The 19,914-nt window shown below is 37.7% G+C and overlaps 1 protein-coding gene across 4 annotated transcripts in view; it reads left to right on the top strand.

Moving 5' to 3' along the window:
* Positions 1–12,007: 12,007 nt before the first annotated feature.
* Positions 12,008–19,914, top strand: part of TAX1BP1 (Tax1 binding protein 1) — a 68,741-nt gene continuing 60,834 nt past the window's right edge. For 3 of the 4 annotated variants that reach the window (XM_067291568.1, XM_067291569.1, XM_067291567.1), the window contains exons 1-2: positions 12,008–12,093; positions 15,012–15,195. In XM_067291568.1, the coding sequence (XP_067147669.1) occupies positions 15,019–15,195 (177 nt within the window). In that variant the 5' untranslated portion in view covers positions 12,008–12,093; positions 15,012–15,018. Of the gene's footprint in view, positions 12,094–12,762; positions 12,780–15,011; positions 15,196–19,914 lie in introns of those variants that run through there. The other variant, XM_013941393.2, reaches the window with a different exon arrangement.

Below are 19,914 nucleotides of genomic sequence, written 5' to 3'. Positions count from 1 at the left end.
GATTTTTTTTTCTGTAATAACCTTCAAAAGCAAAGGAAAGTGTACGCACTATGGCAAATTATGCTAAGGGATTTTCAGAGCCTACCTCTGATTTAACTCTACCGATGTGGGATAATTACATTCGATCAGATTTTTTTCCTTTTCGGGAGGTTTCCTTTTGAGGACATTGAGTTTTACACTCTGAGCTGATAACTGCACAATTTTCACTGAGTTTAGTGAGAGTTACAGGCATAAAACACTGTAAAAGGGGACCCTGATTGCAGAGTGATATTTAAATTCAACATTAACACTACTTGGTTTAGCCAAAAAAATTACAGGGGATACAACAGCACATTTGAGTTTTTAATCAAAATGAATTGGCAGCCAAGACTACAGTGTTTTATTCCTCATTCTAACCTTTCATCTTGCATTTGCTGTGTTTACTTCCTTACTTTGAAGAGCTTTCGGAATGTTTGAAAAATGCACTAAAAGCACAGTAAAGCTGCTCAAGAATTCCTGAACTGCAAATAGCTGGGGTTGGGAGAGCATTCCAGAGAAAAATCCCTGCGTACTTCCTCTCTGATTATCCACTTTGACCATTGTTGGAGACAGATTACTGGGCTAGAGGGACCCTGGATCCAACATAGAATGACATTTCTAGACATCCTAGATGTTAGAGTTAGAACTCTCAGGGCAGCAGTCATTTCCTATTTATGTGCATTTTATTAGATAACTAACTGGAATATATGAGCAGCAATGCAAGTGGTTATTTTTGCTGTCAGTATTACAGTAAAAACTGATTTAATTCTTGCTGAGTTGTGTGATATGTTCTGCAGTGGTGTGCAATCAAGTAATCAATCACAGGCTGAATATGTGCAGTATTCTGAATATTGCACATACATATGGGGAAGCAAATTCAAGGCTTCTGTGGGAATATAGTGCCCTGGGGGAACACTGAATTTTTTTTTTGGTATGAAGACTTATTGTCTGTTTTGTCACAGGAATTTGTATTTTAATTTGGAGTTGCATCTTACTTGGACATCAGGTGAATGTTGGAATTTGCATGTTACAGAAGAGTATCCATGCATACATATTTGTATTAATTTATATCAAATTCAGTTAAGTACTAGAAGTTTTGCCCTCTTTTTAGCTCTGATAAATCCCACTAGGATGTTTAGGCTAGACTGTGCTGACTGGGTTTTTCAGAACAGCTGAAAACAGTCAGGTATTTATTTCCCATGAGACTTAAAGTACCTCCTTCAAGTCCCTTCAAAATTCCACCCAAGTAAAATGCAACAGAGATACTTAATCTGGTTGAGTTTCATTGGCCAATACACTGGAGAACACATTCCTTCAAACATAGCATTTTGGTAAATGGAATGTGTTGAAGTACTGGTTATGAGCAACTTCAGTTGCTATTATTGAGGCTCTTTTATTTACAAATAATTACAAGTAGGAATTTGTACGTAGGTGACTACATATAGGTTATATCATGAACAATGCAGAGCTGCTCCAGTTGGAGAACTTGCACAAAAAGTTCAAAGTGTAAGGAAAGTTACCTGTATAGCATCCCATAGCAATTTGGGGTTGGTTTCATTTTTGTGTTTTAACTGGAAAATGTGTTTTAGCTGATTTTAATGGATGTTGCATCTGTTAATGTTTGTGTACTGTGGCTTATTTTTACATGCTTATTTCACCTGACCTAGAAATACAAAGACAAGGATGACTTTGGTTCCAATTTGGTTAAAGGTTTTGCAAAAGCAATTAAGGAAGGAAAAGTTTCAGAAGAAACATTGCTACATATGTTCAATGTTTAACATCAAGCATGGCCATTTTATTTCAACTTCTACCTGCAGCACACTACATACGGAACATAATGATTGGTGGGGGAATTGCAGAAAACAGTCACTCTGTGCCTTTCTGTCAGTTAAGAGATTCTGAGATAGGAGAAGAAAATGAACACGGTAAAAGCCACATGGAAAAGCAACATGGTAAGTTGATTTCAAACTTAAGGGGCCCAAGGAAGGATGAGGTAATTGTTGCCCAGGAAAAGATGCATGCATGTAAAACACAGAAAAAATAGTTACATTTTTTCCAACCAGCATAAATCACTCCAGAAGTATGAACTTCACTACTGTGATAAAATCCCAAACTAGCCTCACTATGATATAAAAAGAGGAATGCCGGCAATAACTCAGTCCTTGGGTTCTCCTACAAAAAAGTGTAAAGCACACTACTTCAGAAACATTTTCTTTGTGTAGTGTGCTCCTGAGCAAAATCTTGACTTTGCCAAAATGGGAGGTGATCTTGCTCACATTGACATTCTTGGGAATTTGCCTCTGATTTCAGTGGGAGTGACATAAGGTCCCTGGAGGAGTAAGACATACTGGGGGAAATTCTTCATCGCAGGCTTGCTAAAAGAGTTAGTATCGGGGAACATAACCTACAGCTGCTCAAGAGAGCAATCCCTCAACTTAATTAACTTTTAAAACAGATACTGTTACTTAAGCAATATAATTCAACACAGAAGAACCAGCTTTAAGAAAGCTATTTTCTATTCTTGGATGCAAAATTTGGACTCAGTTTTATACTTTCCATTAGTGCAATTAATAATGAATTTAATTCCTTTGGAATTTTAGCTATACAGAGGATATATATGCTTCATGGGCAGAAGGACAGAGAGTAAGACTTTACAAGGAGCAAATATTAAATAAGATCTATTTCATATTCTCACTTAAACATCACAGTATATAAATCAATGTAGGTCAACGCACCTCCTCTATTCAACACGAAGACAAAACTACTGGGGTTATTATGATGCTGTATTGTCTGTATTGTCTGAACTGTATTGTCTATTCAAAGATTTTGAACTGAACCTGTAATAAAGGTTTTATACTGTATACCTACATTGGGCAATTAGTTACAGAATACTTATTTTAAAAAAACTCCATTCTGCCCTACTGCAAATGTAAGATGAATACACCTTATTTAAGAACTCTAAATACAAAACGCATATTTAGTTTCAGTAGAGTGCTGTAATTTCACTACATAGCATGCATACCTGTGGAAGAGCTTGTTTCTTATTAATTTTGTGTTATATCTGCATTAAATGTTAATGAATTTCCCTACTGCAGACTGTTCTTGTAGGTTACTTTTGAGTAATTGTACTTAAGAAAAGTAATAGTCACTTGCAGTGAAAAAGTGCAGAAGAAACTATTAGATAACACTTTTTAGAAGGAACCTGCTGCTTGTTCACAACAAGCGATGCATGCTTCATCTGTACAATCTGTGATACAAATTCCAGTAGAGCAGAGTCATTAGGACATTGGTCACCAAAACAATAGGATCATTTCCTACATATCAGCATTATAGTGTCAGTACTCTACAGAAAAATAAAACAAAACAATAATTTGCTTTTCTAAAATAAATCAGAAAATGTAAACATTTTGTTAATGTACAACTTAAAAGGTATTTTAATTTTTGTTGCCTGAGCTGGGGGATAAAATAAGAATGTGCATTACACAGAGATATGTTGATTACACTAGAACTGTTTACAGTTAAACCAACTAAGAAATACATTTAAGAGTCTCGCCCTCACACACAACAGTAGAATAAAATTTGGGTATGATATTCATTCTAATAAGACTACTACTACTAATTAGTACTGCTAGTAACTTTAATGAATTTACTGTGGACTCCTTCAATATAATTAAATATAATTGAAATGCAAATCTGGTCTGTTGTACCTGCCTTTCGATATTTGCCTAATTCTAGGAAAAGATACACAAGAAAAAACATCATGACACATTTCCAAAATCCAGAGTTGTTGATTTAGGGAAACCAAAATTTTCTGAGTTGGTCCAACTTCCTCATTAGTATTGATTCTGTAAAACTGACATAGTATGCATATTTACATACAGAAACTGAAGCTTTGATTTATAAATAAGATGGAATAAAAAATATTTTCCATGACTGGTTTGTCTGAAAGAAAAATACTTTTCAAATAGCTTGTTTTTTTCCCCAGAAACACATCATCTTCAGTGAACATGAAATCAAACTTTGGTTTGTTACTATTAAAAATGAACATAAATATATTATTATCACTAGAGTAATATAATCCTATTATCATTTTACTAGATAAGCAGTGACAATGTTGTGTTTGTAATAGCCTCTAGAGATATAACAAATCTAGCCAGGGAATGTTAGCCTGGTCCAAGACAGATTAAATGTGGAGAACTGGAATATAGTTCCCAGTAAACAAACACTTTGAGGTCAGGAGGTCATACTTGCTCAGCTGTTCTTCATAAGCCCTATTGGAAATAACTTTCATACCATCACTGAGTATATTTCATGCTACCTAATAATACTGAGGGCCAAGTACAGTGGGGATATAAGTGATTTCTAAGTTAAATGTTGGGTGTAAAGTGATCAAAAAACACTATGCAAATGGCAAAATAAGATGATGCTAGACATTCGATGAGTGTAATTAATAAGATTTTGCTCTTTTCTGGGGAAAAAATTCATCCCACTTGAAAACTGGTGCAAATTCCCATTGACATATAAGCTGAATTTGGCCCTGGTGATACTGTGAATAGTACAGCATAAACTAAAAGCTAACTATATTTGAATTCAAAAGAGGACAAGGAAGAATATACAGCCAATGAACTCTCCCTTGGCAGTGGACTAATTGCAGGAGAATGCGGACTGCAAGTCAACAAAGGTCTGGGAAGGAGAGAGAGAACTACATACTGAATTGCCTTTTGGCATTGTTTCTAACAGGGAAAAAAATACCTGGATTCTGGGAATGCTAAAATAAGTATATATGTGTGCTGCTTATTATGGGTAAAGTTTTCAAAAACTCTTAAGTTATCTTAAGATTAACTTGCTGTCTTTCAGAGAGACTCAGACACCTATTTTGCCCTATTTTAAGGAAATGGTGCACTACTCATGGGTATGTTCTGGAAATATTAGTAACAGATACTGTTGACAAGCGCAGTCAGGTCTCAGTGGTAGATTTTAGCAAGCAGTTTTATAAAGCCTTAAAAAGTCTCCTTTAGCATAAACATGATATATACAAAATATGCAGATATATAGCCTAAATGCTGCCCACATGACATAGTGAAGATAACTGAAACGCACGTTATAAAAGTAGATTCTAACCATGGTGTTTGTATACAAAACAACATTATAGGCCCAACAAATCCTTTGCCATGTAGCAAACTAATAGTCATATGTCATGGCTGTGACATTATTGTGTTCTTTGAAGAGTAAGGGTTGTTACGTGCATAAGTAATGTAAATTATATTTTGATTGAATGAATCCAGTTCCAAAACACAACACCACACAAGCACACTTTGGACAAAATTGCTAACTTTACTACCTTATAATGTAAAATATTTATTAGCAAAAGGGAAGATCATTTGCTAAATCTGTTTCTTCTTGTAGAAAGGTGTAGAAATGTAAGCATTATAGTATTCTGCTTTTTTTATAGTCATTGTTAATAGCAAACACTATGCTTAACATTCCAAAACAGGTTTCACTGTGATTCCATATTCATCTGTTCATAATTTCGCAAATGATCTACTAAGACACCATATGGTGTTAATCTTGATTCAGTGAGGAATGGATTGGAAAATTTAAGAAACACAAGGAAATTTATTTGTAAAATATGAAATGTTATGAAAATTTTCCAAAAAATGATAGGAATGCAGTAGAATTTAGTCTGCATTTCTAGGTGAACTTGTGCTAATCCAATAAAATCAGGACTGCATTGCTTTCTGTATGTAAATTTGCATGCAGATCCAGCATATACTCTGTACAATGTTAATAGATAGTAATACACAACAGAATAACAAATAATCAGGGGGATGAACTAAACTTGGATTTTAATTTTAGCACTGCATTTCCTAGCTTCCTAGTAATTAATTTGCACATAATATATGTAATTATATGGTTATTATTTTTGCATGGAATTTAAGAACTCATAATGTAGGAATTTAAGAACTCAAATAGTAGGAGAATGTAGGACTCAAGATCCATTGACTGAGAAGTTTTCCATACAGATAGGAATACAACAGGTTGGACCCATCTCCAAGGTGAATGTGGGGCTACGGAGTAGAGCAGGTTTAGTCACCGTCAGTGTCAAATCCCAGGCTGGGGACAACCCCTCAAGTGCACTGGGTGACCTGACAGTATCTGCTTTCTCTTTGGTGCCGAGGTGTGAGGACACACTCCTGCCTCAGCTGGGTCGTACCGGTCCTGGCACAGAATGGTGGAGCAGCATCAGGTTCCTGGTACCGCGCTGTCCTGAGAGGCCTTCCCAGTTTGAGCACATGATGCAACAGATGCAGCGGGTCAGGGAGCCAAGGAACGAGAAAAACTGTAATAAGCGGTGGAGACACAAGAGCTGCTACAGCCAAGACTAGAGAGCAGGTGACAGCATTAGGATGAGGGCTCACATCTTTAGACCCTTGGAAAAAAACACATGCCTTCATGAGAAAATAGGAAAGCTGCCAAGCTTCGCACAGATACAGCATACAGATACTTCTGTATTCTGCTGGCGATGGCAGCCAGTGCTGGGGGGACCCCAGAGGGGAGACAAGCAGCATGCTGTATGTAGCCATGGAAAGTGTCTTCCTACTTTCCATCTGCAAGGGTTAAGCCCTAGGCCCTGAAGTATGAGAACACCGAAATCTCCTTGCTTGTTTGTTTCCTGCCACATGCAGTTCTCCTGCCTCTGAAAACAAAATGTTGTTCATTTGGGAGCTTCCTATTACTTTCAGATAGCAAAGATAAAAGGCTGGGAGAAACAGTAAATCTACCAAAGCGTACAAAACAAAGGTTTTACCTGTTTCATATCTGTTAAAATTTAAATGACACATACTCAGTGGTCATTTACATGCAGTTCTGTATATGCCAGTAAGAGGTATGCTACAAGGAAAAAAAACAAACTTGCAAACATCATAAATAAGAAATGAAACACTCCCCCAGACCTGGGTCTCCAGTGCACATATTAATTATACACCAGAGAGTAAAGCCTCAGTATGTGCAAGCATTTAATTCATTATTTGCATTTATTAAAAACATTCCTTTTCACTTTAACAATACAGTAACCTAACAGTGAAATAACAGCAATTCAAATGTGGTCATTTACAGACATGCGGTTTCTTATGCCCATTGTACAGTGCAATGTTGCCAAGTCTCACACCTTAGGAGTAAGCTCTTGCTCTCTCCTCGCTATGTCACATATATGCATGCACACACATACAAAATTTACATGTCTGCTCTCACCTATACTCTTTTGGGAAAAGCCACAAATTTCATCAATCTCACTCATACAGTTTTAAAAATCCTGGCAGCTTTTGAATAGTTTTTCTTCATCAGTTGCAATTAAGTGTTGGAAAAGAAATCCAAACTATACAGAGAGAGACTTTCTCCTTAATAGGAAACGTTACCAATAGCATGTGATTTCTAATATGTTCCAAAGGTTTGCCACATCCTTCTGAAAGGCAAAGTCTGTATGCCCTGTGATTAGATTTCCTTAAATGCTGAGCAATTCAGGGTTGTCAGCCATAATATAAAACATTATTTATAACTATTTAACTGCTTCAAGAGTATAGTTAATAGTTTTCTGTAATGTGATCTTAAAGAAGTTGATTAAGTGTGCTTTACAACGTGACCAGAAAGAGCTTCCGATTAGTGACACTGATACATATATTTTACATCTCACATGGCCCGTACTTTTAAAAGTTGGGAGTGTTGAAATAGGAGTCAAACCAAAATGAAATCAAATCATTAGAACCTGAGCGTTTCCATACCACACTTCATCAATATCATCATGTCATGCCAATACACCGAATATCCACAACATACCTTTCTCAGGTACTAAAAATTATAAATATATAATTTGTCTGTCATTCATATAAAGCAGAGATGGGCCTCAAGGGAAGAACTGAGATTGGAATTCAAAACTCCTCATGGCTTTGGTTCAAGTCATAATATAGTTAGTAAACAGAAATAATATTAGGATCTGAATCTGAGTACCTGTTCAAATATACCCAAGGTTAAACAGATGTGATGGGGACCCATTTCTAATTTGAAGACTATAAATTACTAAAGGAGCTCGTAGTTTTAAAAAGATACTGTAATTATGCAAAAAGTAAATGATTTCCAAATATTCAAAAAAGTCCATTTCCCAAGAGACTGTAGCATGCCCCACACTTCCTTTGGCAATTCTGTTTAGTTTAGTTTTTATTCCTCACTTATCTCATGCCTGAGAAGGGACTTGTGCAGATTTCATCCTGACAGGGGAAGCCTCAGTCTAATTACAAACCAGAGGGATTTTTATGCTCTGTAAGTTCCAGTCTGATTTTCAAACCTTTTCAGAATCTAGTAATGTTCAGATCCAATAACTAGTTTCACATATATTTTTACCTTATTTAATATTTCTATCAAAACCACAATTATCAACTTGCCATTGTTTTTCTAGCCTCATATTTACAAGCTTAAGAAATTTAGACACTTAAGAAAAGGCTTCTACCAGCTTTGTATTTCCAAATAAATACCCTGGTGAAATATTTTTCACCAGCAAAATGAGACATATATTCTTTAGGAATTGTATATATATGTACATAAAAAGAGAGAAAACTGTTTTTTTTTCAGCCTTAAGAAGAGAAGGCTATGGGGAGATCGTTTTGCTATCTATAGCTAAGTGAAGGGTGTATAAAAGATGGAGCCAAACTTTGTTCAGAGGTGCATAGTGAAAGACAAAAGGCAACAGAAAAAATTGGAACGCAGGAAATTCCAACTTGATATTTTTTTTTAACAATGAGAGTTGTCAAACATTGGAACAGGTCCTCCAAGCAGTTGTCAAATCTTCACCCTTGGAGATACTCAAAACTTGGCTGGTCAAGGCCCTGAGCAACCAGCTCTAGCTTTGGAGGTCTCTTCCAACCTTCATGGTTCTGATTCTATGACATATATGGGGCTAATTGCATCAAAAGATACTTGACATTCACTGATTTTTCCTTTTAAAAAATCCAAATATTGGCCAAACACTGATTCTACATGCTTAGAGTACAATTCTGACATACATGACAAACATAGGATTTGCTGTAAAATACTGGCTTGATCAACAGCTTCCTCCTCCTGTGTTCTCATTTAAATCAGTGGTGCTGAAAAGGTGAAAGTCAAGCCAAAATCTGAGAGAGGATTATTGCCATCATACCTATAACAAGCTTTTCTAATTGAATTAGTGTATTAGTATTAGAGACTCTCACAAGACTTACCAGAAATTTTGATATCAAACTTAAAATAGTAAGTATTTTGCTGCAAAAGTAGACAAAGACAGAATAACAATGTTTTGCTACTCAAGAGAAAGTTTTCCAAAATATTTATGTCACATGGATGAATTTCAGGGGATAGTATCTAATGTTCCCTGCCTAGAAAATTCAGACTGATTAAGGCATTTAACCATTAATTCTAAGACCAAGTTCAAGTTTCACCAGTGTCAATCACAATTTTATTGGTCCAAACCTTTGTACCACTACAGGCAAACTGATCGTTGATCTTGAGTCACAGTGCACAACTTGTCAATGTAGGTGAAGTCCTTCATATCTCAAAGCAGGAGCAACAAAATGAGAAGAGGCTCTGTATGCAGTCTCTATGTAGGTTATTTATGGATTCTAGAGAGTGAGGTTGGTATCTAAACTTAGGATACAAATACATAAGTAAGAATGCTCATTAACTCATTCAATTATTTCAGTAAAAAATCTTCTTAATTTGAATAATAGGAAGACCAGTTTTAGACTTACATAGTTAAGATACAGAGTTAAAAAAATTACATATCTTTCTGAAAATTGTGGCTGTAAGTACAAGAAAAGCCAGGATTATTCCTGATTTATTTTTTCTTAATTAGTTTACATTGTACAAGTGACAATTGGCATATATAGTTTGTTTTCCCTCCTTATACATGCATTTAGCAATGGAAATAATAACTTAATACTGAACTATTACCAAGCAATAACTCTTTTGGCCGAATGAACACTTATGAACTGAGTACAGAAATACCTCAAGATTCTTTAAAAACTCAGAATTGAGGATAATTTTTTTTTATTAGGAAAGGAAGGTTTTTTCCAGGCATTCACTGCAAAAAATATGCTAGCTGCCAAAGAACATCGTTATTTTGAACTACCCATTATATTCCCATAAACTAGCATTATCATGATGTTAAGTGAAAGCAAAACTGCTTGTTAGTCTCATCAACATTTTTACTTCCCAGCTAATGACCGTAAAACCTCAGTTCTTTGCGTGTTCCAGACCACAGGAGAACAGTGCCTTCAGACTCTTAAACAGCCTTGTATCACATGTCATACAGTGCAAAGAGCAGGGAGGAGAAGAACTGGAGGACAGGGATAAGAAAAAATAGCTCTCCCCGCCTATTTATTGCTTTTCTGATTAATGTATCAGTTTCACTATCCATTACAAAAATTCATCTGGTCCTAAAAGAGAAGACTACTTCACATACACCTCTTGTGTCTTCTAAAAGGATCTGCGAGTAAAATGCAGGGAACTTACTGCTTTCCAGGCATAGTGGAATATATGTTCAATATAAGAACTATAAATTATATATAAAATTCAAAGGGTTACTTACATAATAACCTATGGTAGAAATGAAGACCTAAGAATAATATTTTAAGACTGTTTCAGCAACAAGAAATGCTAAACAGAAGCAAATAAAATGATTCATCTTAATTACTTGAAATGAGTTTCTGTGGTCCAGTTTAGTTTTATTTCCATTAGGACTGACCATGAAAAAGCCATGAAAATCCATGACTGTGAAAATCTCGTCAGAAAAGAAGGCCTATGGTGAGTCAACAATTTTGTCATAGTATCATGTCTCTCCAAATAAGCTGTTGAGAAAATACATGAAAATATAGAAGGAACAGTGGCTAGTAAAGAGGTAAAGGTGATTTTAAAGACAACTTTCAGTAATGATCAATATTCAGGGCACTGGAAGAAGTCCAGCATACCAATGATGATTACTGATCAGTATTTGTTGTTACTCAGCCCCCTGTTATTCTGGTACATGATCTAACACTAGACTTTGGAAAAAATCAGAGTCAGTGTATTTATTAGGTAGTGTACTTTAATGAAGATATGCCAATTTATGCAAGCAGAACTGTATATACTGTATTTAATATCACTCATCTCACCCCTTGGTTGGTTCAGAAAGACCTGCAAAAACTGGGAGATTTACAGTAGTGACTTAGTAGTGCAAGTATGTGTGCTTTGGGTGGAGAAGGAGGTGATTAAATTAGGGTATGTGAATATTACAGAAGCAGTGGTGTACAAACTAATATGAAGGCAGAAAACTTTTGTAGGGGGGCAGGTGCATTTTATGGAAGTAACTACTGCACGCTTTTGCATACGCTAGGAATACACGCTTGGCCAGGCTTTCTCACCCATCTTGTTCCCTGAAGTAAGCATGCAGTCTTGAGTAATGAAGCAAGCTATACAACATGCTTCGTGCATGGCGTAAGCAAGGGCTCCAGCGCCAGCTGGGCTTACGTGAGCCTGCGAGGTTGTACACGTAGCGGTTGAGGGGAAGGAGTGCCCTGGGACGTGGTCTCCAGGACGTGTAGGCAGAATAAGCTGTGTGTGTGTGTGTGTGTGTGTGTGTGTGTGTACCCACCAAGTCCAGCTCGCTGGGTCTGAAGCGGGCCCATACACGGGGGTGCCGCAAGGTGAGCTCCCCCACGGGAACTGCTTTGGGCCTGTGTCCCCATAGTGGGGCTACAGGGGCTACTACAGAGCAAACGCTCGGCGGCAACGGGAACGCTCCGAGGAACAGACCTGGGCGTTGCAGTCCCAGGCCACCGGGGCACCGCGAAGACGCGTGAGGAGCCTCATGACGCAGCTGCGGCCGCCCTGTGCCCCCAGGCAGGCCGGACCCCATCGCGCCCGCCGCCCCGCGCCAGCTCCAGCCGGTTCCCGCTAACGGCCCACCCCGGGGCCGGCGGGGCTGGAAGTGACGTGAGCGGGAGGGCGGGGTCGCGAGGCGTCGATGGCGGAGGCCCCATGTTGATGTCCCCGGCGTCCTCCGCGCCTGCCTAGGTAAGGGGCGCTCTGGGGCCGGGCGGACGGGTCCGGCGCCTTCTTTCTCCCCCGCTTTCCTCTTCTTTCTCCTGCCGCGGGGACGGGCGGGCCGTTAAACCCGGGGCCTCTGTTCTGCGCCACCTGGGTGCCGCCCCCTCCCCCTCCAACTGTCTTGGACTGCTGGTAGTCGGGGAGGGAGGGGAAGAGGAGCCGCGGCCGTTGGGGAGGGCGGCGCGAGGGGCCCGCGCGCAGGGGGCGGCCGTTGGCCCCCGCCGCGGCGGCCGCGCGTGCGGGGCCGGAGGCGTTGCGGAGGCCGGGCCGAGGGCAAAGGTGATCCGCGCCGGGCGAGTGAGGCCGCGCGGGCGGCTGGCGGGGCAGGCAGGCCCGGGCGAGCGGGAGGGAGGGCCCGGCAGGAGGGGGCCGGCGGTGTCAGGTGCGCAACTGCCCGCTGCTGGCTTGCCGCTGGGAGGAGCTGGCCGGGCCGTGCGGCTCGTCTTGTTGTCTGTGTTTCCTGCCTGACGAGCTTGTCCTCCTTCGGCGCTTTAAACGCGAACGCCTCTTTCTGCCTCCCCGTGAGAATCGCTTGTTATGTCAGTAATAAAGCCTAAACGTAGCCCTTCCTCCTCCTCCTCCCCCTTTTCTCAAACCGGTAGCTGTGCGCTAAGTAAGCAAGCACCCAACATCCCCTAAACTATCCTTGAACTGTAAGTAGATCTCGGCTTCACCTAAGCTCCGGGGATTTTGCTGCTGGTGAACAGTAATCCCACATGATTCTGCTGGTCTGCACAAGTTCAAATTTGTAGTTCTGCTTTGGACTTGGAAACCATATTCTCTTTATTAACGGTTTCAGTAAAGCTGATACTCAGCTGTGGTAGCTGACTGACCACTATGCAAAAGTGAATGCTTTGGGTTTTTTTGTAATGTGTTCTTATAAGAAACTTCCCAGTATTTGAAATAGGTCTATTTCAAAAAATGTTAAGTTCCGTTGTTTTTGTTATTAATGCTTTGTTCTTTTTTTCCTTATCCTGGGTAACCAAAACTGGTATAGTCTGTTTCATGTCAGTATTATTTGGCTTCAGATACTACTAAATTATTAAAAACGAATGAGTTAGTCACAATTTTCTTCCAAGTGTAACAATTCTGTTTTTTGGGGGGAATTGTAAAAAAAACAAAACAAAAAACCCCATAAACCTAGTTCTTCTTAAAGTTTATGGTTTGGAATGGTTTTGAGAGGTGTCGTGAATGTAACTTTCTGTTTTGAGGGGAGTAGGAATTTTCAGAGTTATAGCAGGCTGTAAAACTTGCTACACTTCTCTGTACCCTGAACTTTTATAACAGATGGGATTTATTTGTATTCCCAAAAGATATACTCCTCTATTGTCCCTAAAAAGTTTTGTTTTTTCATATATATTCAGCTTCTTGTTTGTGAAAATTCTTGTCTGTATCTAGTCTTTATATCTGTTAATTTTGACTAGTAAGGCATTTTGCATTTTTTACTTGTGTTGTTCAGGGTACAAAACTGCTTTTTATTTAACATCAAATATACCAAAATAGTGCTATGGCTGTTCATATGTGCTTAACGTGTTACACTAAATTGGATGGTAATAGGCTTAAAATGTTGAGGGCTTAACCTTAAACATCTCTGTTTACCTCTTACTTGTTCAGACAGATGAATACCTGTTTATTCCAGAGTGCATTTTATTTCAGAAAATATGAGCTCTTCTTATATCTTACCTGTTGCAAAGAAATTTTGAAAGGCTGTAGGAAATATACAGACAGTTCTTAATTGAGACTTGAAATGGCCCATCCCTCTTTGGGATTGATTTCCTCATATATCTTCAAAAAACCAAATATTATCTCACACGCTTAGCAGTAGTTTTATTCAAAGTATGTATTTGTTTGATCAACATGAAATTATTTTTAATAGCGATGACAAGAATAAAGCAGCTCTTCTTGCCAGAAATAAGGCCCCAATCCTCCTAATCCCAAATGTTCTGACAAATTTGTGATAGTAGACTAAAATCAGACAGTTGAAACTTATCAGTTGTCCATCTTATCTTTTTGACAGAGGTTGCTGAATCTAAGGAAGGGATATTCTTGGTCTGTTTATGAAGCATCTCTTGCATTGCTGTCATTTTTAATGCAATGCAACCTGAATGAGGTGGTGAACGGAAAGTGTAATAAATGCTTCTACAATCCAGTTAATTCAGTGTTAATCCATCAAACTGCGTATGCACCTAAATGTTCCCACTATCAATGAAGTCCGCTGTTTATGGTAGTGAAACTAAACATGCAGGACTGGGGGCATATGTGTTAAAGAACAGTACAAGATGTTTACAGACTTCTATTTTCCTGAGGAGAGTAAACTCTTTAAAAAAAAAAAAAAAAAAAAAAAAGCTGTTTAGACAAACTTTCTTGCTATGTTAAAATGGCTTAAAATGAAACTTTGTTACTTTTGATGAGAGAAACAAATATTTATACATAAAAATGCTGTCAAAAGCATTAAGTAGTACAAATTCTGGGGAGAATTTAAAGTAAGGAAAACTATGGAGCTTTGTTTCTCCTCCCCTGCAGCATTCAGAAACATTAAGTTTATTTCATGCAAGTCAGAACCCTTCTTGGTTTTTCCCATCACTGCTTTTGCTTCCCACTTTCTGCTGCTGTTTCTGAGGTGTAATTTTGGGGGCATTCAGCCCAGTGATGCCTTCTCTTCGTATTGGTGTCATCACTGAAATGGCTGCTCTTTTGTTATAAGAAGTGATTGTTTTGGAGTTATGCTGAAGTAGTGCACTTGGGAGAACTTGGCCTGTTGCTATCTGGTTTCGGAGCAGCAGGATTAATTCTTAAGTTTCTGTCTTGTACATTTCAAATAGATTAACTTTTAATCAAATTCTTCCACTGTATTTTAGTAGTAACTCTTAAAAATTTTGTTACAGATCAGTCATGTCATCCTTTCAAGAAGTTCCATCTTCAGCTAATGCTTTGCAGACTTCCAATTTTGCACATGTGATTTTTCAAAATGTGGCAAAAAGTTATCTTCCAAACACACACCTTGAATGTCACTATACTCTGACCCAATTTATCCATCCTCATCAGAAAGACTGGGTTGGTATTTTCAAGGTAAGTAAAGCTTGTTCTATTTCAATTTCTTGGATATTCACTGTCTTCTCTCTTACTAGTTTTTTAAAAAAATCCAGCAACCGTAAAATCTCTCTCATAAGCTTGAAGTGGAATAAATCATCTTACCCTGTCAAAACTGAACACTTGTAAGCAACAAAGTAATTGTTTGTTGTTTTCTGTCATTCTGAATGAAAGAAAACAAGTGTATTAGTTCCTGCTATACGAGTCTTTGAGTTTTGTAACAAAGAGATGGAACTGGAGATCAAAATTGGAGAAATGAGTAAACTGTAAGTCTGCTGGAGTAGAGGGAAGCTGTGATGAGGTCATGTGGTGCAGAATTAAATGGAGATGATTTGGGAAGAGGAGCATATGCAAAGAGTTCAGTTGGAATAGGACTGAAGCTATGAAAAGTATGAGCTAAAGTAAATGTGAAATATGTGTGGAATGAAAAAAGCCAGGCTGGAGACATTCTGACCCATGTTCCTGACTCATTTTTATTGCTACAACAGGCAGAACAATATAGATTACTGAAATTCATTATTGGTTTGAAACAAACCCTTGAAAAAAGGGAGGGATGGGGCCAAATTTAAACTGCTTTATATCAGTGATCTGTTGTACTTGGAGTTGCACAAAACATTTAGTGTGACTGAGTGGGTGGGGCTGGAGGGAGAAACAGGAGATACAGTCTTAAACTGGCTGTGCTGCTGTAAAAAACAAAACTTTCACCCTCTGTGGAGGTGATAGTTATTCTCTCATTTATTGATTTCATAATCTGTTCCAGCTTGATCCAAGGGACTCTTATCTGTGTGATGTGATTAAGAATTTAAGTTATATTCTTATTTTGAACAGAAAAACTTTGAGAACACTTTAGGTTTTAAAGAATGTGCAGTTTCAGACAAAGAATTTAATCACAAAATTCTCATCCAGTTCTTGGAAGACTTAGAGCTGTAATATTTCTTTTTGTAAATTTAGAGTTTTGCTGAATACCCTCACCTTGCTATTTTTTAAAGGTTAATAAGTCTCTTTCATGGGATTAGAAATTGATTAATTCTTTTATCTGTTTCTATTTAAGACTTTTTGTATGTTTCATTGTCAATATAGCTCTTAATAGACCATAGTTAAGTAAGGTATTTAAGCATTTAAAAGAAGTTTTGATAAGGGCTTCAAAGAAGTGATACTTTGGCAGTGGGGAAGGGTAACAAACCATCTGTTACTGAAAGACCTTTCCCTTAGAAACTGTCCACTATTAGTTTAAGAATATAAATACTTGACTTCATTGTCATGTGCAGATCACCAATGGATCGTTAGTCTTTATTCAAGCCAGATGATTTCTGCCAAAGTAGAAGTACTGTGCTCATTTTAATGCTGTATGCAATGACTGTACAGTCGCTAAATTGTGCAAGGGAGGAATTAACTACAAGCAGGCAGATGTTATTAATGTGAAGTTTTTTAAATATGTCTGTGAATTTTGATTATCTGCAAAGTTCAGACAAATAGTGTGACTGAGCAACTTGAATGTTTAGTTAATTGTGTTAATGAAACTCAAAAATCTTTATCAAAGCATTAAAGAGGTAGTGTTGTTCATATTACACATAACTATTTTGAAATTATTTAAATGTAAATTGAGAAATAAATGTTGTGGCTTTGCCTGTGTTGATTTAAGAGAAGGAGGCAATTGGGGGGAACCCAAAATTACTAATTAGGAATTTTTCAGTGATATATGAAATACCGTGTACGTAATACAGATATTTTTTCCTTTGATCTCATCTTGACTGTGATGATAGATGTAGTAAATTATTGATGTATGAGGTTTTTGTTCTACATTGGCAATGGCAGGTAATACGGATTTGGCAGTCAGTTGAGGAACACTTTAAGCTGGCATAAGTTAGTACTGCTGCTGGAAGAAACACCTTCTTCTTTTACTCAAGGTGGCTTATTTCTTCTGCTTCCTCTCCTTTATGTGAAACAAGCTGTTGTGTGACAAACCAAATCAGAGAATTGATTGAGGTTAAGACCAATTTTTTAGGGACTGGATTATTTTTAATTAAATTCCTCAGCTGAGTTCATGGGAAAGAAGCATTGTGAGATGAGAAAGAGGATGGAAATTGCTTTCTTTGGCTGTGTCTGTTTATACTGACTAAAGTGTCTGTTAGCATCCAGTTTTAGTATAGTTCTAGTACAGTGAGTTGAATGAAGCCAGTTGTCCAACCATATCTATACATATGAATAAGTATGTGTTTGAGTAATGTTTACAGTAAAATTAATTGTGAAAATTTAGTTTTCTTGGGATAGTACAACATTTGTCTGTAATATCTATACTGTGATCTGAGTGTAGAAATGAATGACTTCTAGAAAACTGTTTGCACCTGGATAATGAACCAGCCACCTCCAGGTGCTTTGCAAACTGATGAAACATGTTGGGGTGGTATCATTTACCTTTCTAAAACACATAATAAGAATGTGAAGTGTATGATGTATGCCTAGAAAAGTGATTTTCAGCATTAAGTAAAAAGGAATTCTTGACTAATTACATGGGAACAATGATTAATAGCCTTCTGTATTGGTCTAGTATGTAGGAAAACTGAGCTTCTGTAAGTGAACTCAAAGCATCAATTCACTGACTGTGTAGAGGGAATAGAAGTCCACCTTGTCTTACTGAGGTGAATAAACTGTTTAGAAAACAAACATGTTTAAAATGGCATTCATTTAACCTTTGCCTGGAGTTCCACAGAAAGTTGCTAGTGTTGTAATAGTCAATACTGGGAACAGGGGATAAGCATCTATCTGGAAAAAAAAAATCTAATGGTAATTTCAGGTTAGTGTAGGAAATTAAAAGTATGGGCTAAGATTTTTTTTCCTGTGAACATTGTTATTAGTGGTTCTAATGTTGACTTTTGTTCCATTTTAGATGGTGGCAGCTTCAGCTATGTTGTCTTCAGCTATATTGTCGTGCATATGTTCAGCTGGTTAGCTAAGAACCTTTTTTATTGTACTGAACAAATTTATATGGATCTTTAAGTAAATGGTTTTCATTTAGGTTGCAAGTCCAAGTGCATTTCTTTGGCAGCAATGACATCTTAAGGAGATGTTGGTTATTTATGTGTGTATGCATGGGTATATATATCTGTACACAGGCATATCCTCATATATATATTCTCATATATACATATATATGCACACACCCTCTCATATATATATATATAACCTATATACAAACACACACATCCTCACATAAATGTGTGTGTGCGAGTGTGTATATATATATGTGCACAAACACACATGCGCACAGCCTTGTACCATCCTGTTTGTTTTGCCAGTGCAGCTGTTTGTGCAGCTGCACAGTGAACTGGAGCAGGGAAGTGATCTGCCTGAGAAACACCTGCCCCCCTCAGTTCCTGCTTTCCCCACCTTGTTTCCCAGCTGGTTTAGTTCCCCAGTTTAATTGCTGTGTGTTGTAACAGGTGAGTGTGCTGGTATCACTGTGATTGGAAAAAAGTGATTTAGCAAGGTGGGGGGGAAGGGCCAGGCCTACTTGAGTGGCATGGCTGCTTAATTTGAAACCATGATATAAGTTTCTCTTTTAAATCTTTTTAGAGTTCTATTCTGAAGAGCAACCTTTAGGGGTTTGGTTCATTTGTCTTACAAATGGAAAAGGAATTAATTAATAGTTCCAAAAGGAAAAACTGATTTCATTTATTGATTCTAATTTCTGCCTTGTGGGTTTTTTTAAACATTTTTCATAGTATGGCTCATGTGTCTAAGAGGCTGTTTTTATTCCATGTATATTTGCATTTGTAATTGTTTTAACTGCCATAATGTTGTGTAGTTTATGTGAAAAAGTGATGTTAGTGGAATCCTTGTTAAGGGCCACAAATTGCTTGTAAGGGTTTATTTCTGTAAGTCTTATTGTGATTATTACTATTATACAAAATTTCTTTTTGCTCTGCATTTTATCAGTCTTTTCCAACTGGTATACTTTTTTTTTTTTCTTTCACATGCTATACTTTGTGTATGGTCGTCCCCCCCCCCCCGATAATGTTTCCTGTTTTCTGTATCTGAGTATTAAATTTTCATCATTGATTGTTATCTTCTGTTCTGTACTGTGTTACAGTAATGGTTTCAGTGAAAGGTACTGCAGCTGAACATTTGCTGTTGTTTTTTGAAATATCCTTGCAAGGAAGATATCTATAAAAAACAGCTTAAAATGAGGAGCCAAAGAAAGATAATCTTCTGGCTCGCTGTTCTCTATCAGAGGTATCAAAAAGTGCCCTTTGAGCCTCATGCCTTATTTGGGAGCTGAGCTGCGATACTACATAGAAGATAACTCCTAAACTATGATCTACTCACTACCAGAAAGATGTGGTTATTACTGTAGCTATTAACACAGCAACAGCTCTGGTGTAGTTAAGGTTGAGAGGATGGTTCTTCTAAATATTTAAAAATTGGCCTAGGGTTTGATATGTCTTGTTGGGAGGTAGAATAAGTCTAGAACTTCAGACCTGATCTAGGGATTTGTGGCATACAGCATTATTACAAAGAACCAAATAAGCCCCCAAACAATAGCAGTTCTTCTGAAGCTTAACAGCTTAATATTCTACCAACATCTCTGCATATACTGTAGATGAAACTTTTTTTTTTTTTTTTTGTCCCCACAGTGATTTAAGTTGCTAAACGTTGATCTTTTGTAGTGCTAAGCAAACAGTGCTTCTTCTGGGTGCA

This window comes from Apteryx mantelli, chromosome 2 (genome assembly GCF_036417845.1).
Source record: "Apteryx mantelli isolate bAptMan1 chromosome 2, bAptMan1.hap1, whole genome shotgun sequence".
NCBI lineage: Eukaryota > Metazoa > Chordata > Aves > Apterygiformes > Apterygidae > Apteryx > Apteryx mantelli.
The sequence above is the reverse complement of the archived record's forward strand: the minus strand, read 5'-3'. Positions and strand labels throughout refer to the sequence as shown.